Source organism: Limulus polyphemus, unplaced genomic scaffold, assembly GCF_000517525.1.
Source record: "Limulus polyphemus unplaced genomic scaffold, Limulus_polyphemus-2.1.2 Scaffold1177, whole genome shotgun sequence".
Classification (NCBI taxonomy): Eukaryota; Metazoa; Arthropoda; class Merostomata; order Xiphosura; family Limulidae; genus Limulus; species Limulus polyphemus.
In genome coordinates this window covers 42,181-49,289 of record NW_013666787.1, presented here as the reverse complement: position 1 = coordinate 49,289, position 7,109 = coordinate 42,181, and the positions used below count along the sequence as shown (strand labels likewise).

Below are 7,109 nucleotides of genomic sequence, written 5' to 3'. Positions count from 1 at the left end.
AACCAAATTCTCTATAGAGGACAAAATCAAAAGTTATTGTCGACATCCTTAAATAAAACACGTTCCAAAAGGAGTAAAAACAAACTTAACGTACTCAAGACCACAGTGGCACAGAATCAATTATTATTTTTGATTAGTTTTTAAGATTGTGCATAAAAATTGTTGGTACCTTTGACTGGGTTAAAAATGGCAGAAAGTATTATCCACACAACGTGACGCCATCTGCAAATTGAATATTTTTATCTTATTTTTTATAAAAATTACTCTCTTTATATGTAACACACATCCACTACACTAATTTTATGACCCCCAGTAAGTCTGCGGAAATATAACGCTAGAAACCGGATTGCGATACCCGTGGTGGGCATAACACAAATAACCCACTGTGCAGTTTTGTGCTAAACTACAAACAAACACTGATTTTATTGCTAGGGTGGAACTGAGTTTGGAGTTGGCTTTATAGAGTCGACGAGTACGTCTATGCAAAAATATTTAAATCAAAAACGTCAATTTCGCAGGCATTATACTTGCAAAAGGCTTAGGACTTTCTTTGATTACTTCCAAGAGAACTTTCTTATAAATTTAATGGTGATATAAAACATTACATTGAAAATCGGTGTTATTTGATAGTTTTATAGACACACAAGTAGAATAAAACCACGCGTTTTCTGTGTTATATAGAGGTGGCTACATTCCCCCAATGACTCTTACTGTACCGTAGCATAACAGATTATTTGTTTGTAGTTAAGCACAAAGTATCTGTGCTTAATTAAAAATTAGCAGAATTACCGCTGTGCCACTAGGGGGCAGCGTAGTAATGAAAAATAATTAAAGTCATGTTGTTCACCCAATTTTCAGATTATAGGGTCGTATTTACATCCTAATCTTATAAAAAGTAAATGATGTAAAGTAAAACAAAATAAACTTTTAATCACAAATTTTGTGAAAGATTGTAATACAGATTAACATGACAGTCTTATAAACAGGAAATTCCACGAGTCTGCGAAACCACAGCCAATGGAACTGGCTTGGAAAAATCAGCGGGGAAAGATTGTTTTGTTACAAGTACTTTTTGTGATTGATGAATTCTGTTACTAGATTCACTACTACCTAATTCGAGCACCGGAGGACATCATCTCCCCCCTCATATTATGTTTGCAAATATTCAAGTTATTAAAGGTGTTTTGAATTCAAATCAAAGTATGTTAAATTACAATAAATGTTTTTTGTAAACCAAAATTGTTTTGTTTGTAATTTATGTTTTATGTGACACTGTTCATGACACCCCTACCCTCTGTAACATATCGTAATACAGGCTTAGACACTCTATCATCCCCATATTGTTATGTAATTTTTGAATGGTCCCCAAATGTCAATCAATTTTATATTTAAAAACTACCTGTCAGGAAATGAATATTCGTAACAAAAACTGTCATGTCACAAAAATGATGTAGCAAGAATACACGTTGTCCTAGTAACGAAATGTCAGGATCCCAATTTCACGGCTATCTTGGAACAGAGCTAGTTGTAAGGCAGACAATTTTCTGCTTGTTTCCCTTGTCTAAAACAATAGCTACAAATGTACTGTAAATCAAAATAAAAAATCTCATTAAAACACAGAGAAATCATAAGTAAAGTCGTGATTCAAAAACAAAAATTGATAAGATGTAGAACGCAATAACGTTATTCACAGCAGGCCTGGTGGTTAGGGCGCTCGACTCGCAACTTGCGGGTCACGGGTTCGAATCTTATCACTAAACTTGCTCCTTCTTTCAGCAGTGGGTACGTTATAATGTGACGGTCAATCCCACTATTCGACTAGAGTAGCAAGAGATTTAGCAATGGGTGATGTTGAGTAGCAGCCTTCCCTGTAGTTTATCAGTTATAAATAGGGGAGTCGCAATATGATGGTCCTTAAATTAACAGGATTTCTTGCCCCAGTGAAAAAATGCTGGATTAAAAAATACGTTTTCACACTTTACATTAACTCACAGTAATATTTAAACTAGCCTTAAATTCTTTAATTGTACTTGTATCAAAATTTGATTATGTTTAATTTTGCTGGTTCTGTTAAATTCTCACAGAAATAATGTAGCCCAAGTATATAAAAAATTGACTATGTGGCATAATGAAAAACATAAATTTATATATATAAACACAACGTTTCTCTTATAAAAACAGTATGTGGACGACTGGTACCTGTATTGTACTTCCAAATATTCAATGTTTTAGTAAGTAATGATACCTGTTAATGCATATTTGATACACTATCAATAAGATCTATGCTTCACAGTTTCACAGGTCTGAAAGTGAACTAGTAGTTGGGGTGCTGTGCTGCACATTAAAAGGTCCGAGGTTCGACCTATGATATGCCTCTGAATGCGCTTCGCAATTTCAGCCATGAGTGCGTTATAAAAGTGACAGCAATTCCCTCTCTCCGGTTAAAATTTGTCATGTAGATGATGGGCGTTGCTGACTGTTTGCTCTTCCTCTGGTCAGCAGTTCACAATTAGGGATGGCTATACCCGAACGTATAAGCATCTATCTGACTTGGTGATTAATCCATTGTGTGCAAAGTACAATTTCGTTTTAACCAATTTATCAAACCGTAAAAACTCACAGAAATAACTTTAAAAAATAACACTATACTTCTTGTTTAAAATAGGACTCCTTACAATAATCTTGAATAACCACAAAGTTAAAGAAAAAATTCGCCAAACTAATTCTGTGACGTCCACTTGAAACGCGCAATGTTTAGTCATATCGGGTCGATTAAAGTGACAGACACTTCCGGTCTAACGTTTCAAGGTACTATAAAGGAGAAAAAATAACCATTCTAGAAATATAAAAAATTCCTTAAACATTTTACTCCATTAAATGCTATAATGATCGTGTTTTGATTAAACTAGTCAATACTCTTCGTTCGAAGCATCAAAACCATTCATATCATATATGAGTTTTATGTCATATAACAGATAATGAACAACGACAATACTGGCAATAATAGCAACCTGGAGGTTTCTACATTAAGCTACAAAAAGTCAATGAACAAATACTTCCTATTACAAAAGAGCTTTAGCCTAATTTAGATGGAGATGATAGGCCTAACTAGCCTTCATACTTCAATAAATCTTGGCTTTTAGTTTGACATTAGTAGATTTAACAAAAGATGACTTACAAGACTACATCTGTGCTTTTTATATACATTTCTATATTAAATTTCATACATGTTCTTCCTACATCCGACTCTAACCTCACATCTTTTATATGTGCATTATTTTATCTTATAGAGTCTAAGTCATAAGCATAATCGTAAAACTTACCCTACGACACGATGGTGGAGATTTGGGCGACTCGTGACCCTTGTTGAACTGGAAGCCCTTTGGTGGTAATTTTGTATGGTTTTATTGTGGTTGACGCTTGTAGAGGTGTGAATCTCCAGACAAAGTAAAACAAGCAAACTGTACGGACACAACGCATACTTTCTTAATGACGCCATTCTTCTTGTAATTCAAGCGACGAAATTATGATGGGTTGTAGGATCTCTGATAAATATTTAAGTGGTTCTGTCTGTGTCAAAAGATGGAAATACTTTTGTTAGAATAACACTTAAAGGAGGAAATTTATTTACAGCATCAATGCCTCTTGAAATATAAACAATTGCATATGCAACATTAGTTTGGCTTTGGAATGTTGCCTGAGCTTCTAAAACGTTTAACGTTAAATAAAAATGAATGCAATTTTTTTAACGTAGATAGTAGTATATGTTCGCTAAATATCTTATATATACATATTTGTATGTAGATACATATATATTATCATTAACTTCTGATAAAGCAAGCTTCCTACAAAGAGCAGAACTAAAACATATCTTATTAATTACTATAACTAATTTAATATAAGGCAATGGTTCATAAGTTGGCCACCCTAGCAGGGATGGGTGGCCAACTTATGAATCATTGCATTATATTAACAAGAAGATATAATATCGCTAACAGGGAGGGGTGGCCAGCTTATGAACCATTGTCTTATATTAACAAGAAGATATAATATCGCTAACAGGGAGGGGTGGCCAACTTGGGAACCATTGCCTTATTTTAACAAGAAGATATAATATTGCTAACAGGGATGCGATATTATATCTTCTTCATTACGTCCACAATAAAGCAGGCTTACTTCAATGAATTTAAACAAAATAAAATACCAGTTTAAAACGTTACCATCTTCAGCTCTCGGTAGAGATGTAATTTATTACAAGGTCTGGTTTAATCAGATGAAACTTTTCTTCATAACGATGTAGGAATAATAAATTTGTTTAACGTTACGGCCAGTTAATTGGTAGTCTTGTTCTCCAAACTTGATTTTTTCTAGTCTTACTTCTCTGTTCAGGAACCGAGCTTGATCCATGCCAGTTTAAAATAGCATGTCCTTTGTTAAATATAAAAAAAAGAAAAGATGTGGACACATTATTCACGGTTTATAGCTAAGTGTTGTTTTTATCCTCTTGTTAAGGAGAACTTCTTAGTTGTTGTTGTTTTTTACCTCTAATCGTTCCGCGACGCCCATATCGCAAGAGCTGGTATAACTATAGTACCGTAATCAATATCACACTAAGAATTTTAATATTTTTTTTAATGTTGTATCAAAGTCTACTTTAGAACTTCTGATACGCTCGGTTTAGTAATCCATCAAACCGCTAGATGTCTTCAGATAATGACTCTAATTATGTTTCTACAATATCTTTAGCACGTCATAATTTGGACACGAACTGAGAATCCCAGATTTTTCTACCCTGAAACTCAATAAGATTAATGTCGTTGTAAAACTCTAAAATATAGTGTTGGATACTCTCTTCATTCATTATGAACAACATTACCTTTCTATTCTATGCTTCGACTGCCTAGTGGTGTCTGATTAAACTTTAGAAACTCTGTTTATACGAGTCACATATAACTTAATAATTATATCTTTGAGATCTGCACAAGAAATAACATCAACACATTTGTACTGTATGTTTTTTTTTGTGTGGACCCTGGTGGGGGTGCCGGGGGTTTACCTTGCAAAAAACGTTATTTTAAGTAATTTTGCTAGACAACGGCTCCTGGCTTCATTTTTCAGTTACCAAAATCGGGCAGCATTATTGTAAAATACACTTCTGTTTTGATGATAGCGTCGGTAAAGTGTTTGAAACTACGAAACGAGTTAACAATATTCTTAGCAACCTTTATTTATGTTACACAAGGAACATCACAAAAGGTGTTTTTTAAACTATTTTGATATGCATTGTAACATCATAGACTCACAGAAAAACTGTGTTGTTTAAGTTTATAATCGGCAAACTAACCCTTTGATTACTTTTATATGCTAAGTAGTGTAATAGATGGTAAGAGCTACATTCAGAATAAATATGTAATTAATTATCATTCATAGTATAAAGTTTTACATGCAGATGTAAGTATTTATCATTCATAGTATAAAGTTGTACATGTAGATGTAACTATTTATCATTCATAGGATAACGTTTTACATGCAGATGTAAGTATTTATCATTAATAGTATAAAGTTTTACATGTAGATGTAAGTATTTATCATTCATAGTATAAAGTTTTACATGTAGATGTAAGTATTTATCATTAATAGTATAAAGTTTTACATGTAGATGTAAGTATTTATCATTCATAGTATAAAGTTTTACATGTAGATGTAATTATTTATCATTAATAGTATAAAGTTTTACATGTAAATGTAATTATTGATCATTAATAGTATAAAGTTTTACATGTAAATGTAATGATGTATCATTAATAGTATAAAGTTTTACATGTAAATGTAATTATTTATCATTAATAGTATAAAGTTTTACATGTAGATGTTTTGGAAAACTTTCCAAGGAAAATATTTTTTATTAGTGACAAAAAGGCATAAAAGACGGTTGTGTAGTTCTTACATGACAAAAATAAGGTTGTGTACACAACCTTATTTTTGTCATGTAAGAACTAGTTCTTACATGACAAAAATAAGGTTGTGTAGTTCTTACATGACAAAAGTAAGGTTGTGTAGTTCTTACATGACAAAAATAAGGTTGTGTAGTTCATACATGAGAAAAATAAGGTTGTGTAGTTCTTACATGACAAAAGTAAGGTTTTATTAACACTTACCTGATACTCCTTCACTAAAAGCCACTTCGCAACACGCATGTTAAAATTTCGGTTTTTTACTTCCTTGCTTTAGACAGGTCACATATGAATAAATCTTGAGAATTCAGTTTTCCAATATGTCCTTATGTAGTTTTTCTGTTTTGTAAATGTTTCCTTAATCTACCACTGGAAGTATTGCTTATTACTTAAGATGAATAAAAACATAGCTCTCTGCACGAAGGTAATTATCTGCTCTGCGCGTGTATGCGATACCGAGTGCAGTAAGCGTCATATGAAACGTGGCTGTTGGCTAAATTGTTTTGAGCGCGTTCGTAATCCGTGGTCAGATCACCTTTTCTTCTGCCACTTTTATCAGAACTCACTTTCTCTGTTGTAGATAAATTAACTACATGAATATAACAGCTGGAAATATCAGTTAATTAACCTGAAGAGCTATGAGAGTCTTAATCATCGAAGACACAGCTCTTATGTTCTGAAGTCAAACAAGAAATGTGCTAACCCAGAAGCAGTAATTCGTTATGATAAAGACCCAGTGATATTAATATCTAGCTCTCCGCCAATAGCGAACACATCAAGGATTTTCTCTTTACAACTTTACGTTATAGACTAAATACTCCATAAAGATTTGCATTATTTTGGAAGTAAAACAGTCTTTAAAAAATCAAGTTTGTTTGGAATTAAGCACAAAGCTACACAATGGGCTATCTGTATTCTGCCCACCACGGGTATCGAAACCCGGTTTTAGCGTTGTAAGTCCGCAAAAGATTAAGAGAAGACTGACACGTGTGTCATAGATCAACGAACCAGTTGTAAGAGGATATAAGTTATTGTAATAGATTCGAATATTTTTTAATATAAGTAAATAGTTTCGCTGATGTTTACAGTATATTTTACAACTGGCGAAAGGTCAGCTCTAGTAGTTTCCTTCTGTCGATAAATATAAAAGCGAAT

General features: G+C 33.0%; 1 protein-coding gene across 2 annotated transcripts in view; it reads right to left on the bottom strand.

Annotated features, from left to right (window-relative positions):
- Window positions 1-6,639, bottom strand: part of LOC111086544 (epidermal growth factor-like protein 8) — a 32,349-nt gene extending 25,710 nt beyond the window's left edge. Inside the window, exons 1-2 of one of the 2 annotated variants that reach the window (XM_022389746.1) lie at window positions 6,159-6,639; window positions 3,324-3,570 (exon numbers count right to left, since the gene is read on the bottom strand). In XM_022389746.1, the coding sequence (XP_022245454.1) occupies window positions 3,324-3,499 (176 nt within the window). In that variant the 5' untranslated portion in view covers window positions 3,500-3,570; window positions 6,159-6,639. The remainder of the gene's footprint in view (window positions 1-3,323; window positions 3,571-6,158) is intronic. The other variant, XM_022389745.1, reaches the window with a different exon arrangement.
- Between the last annotated feature and the right edge of the window lie 470 nt (window positions 6,640-7,109).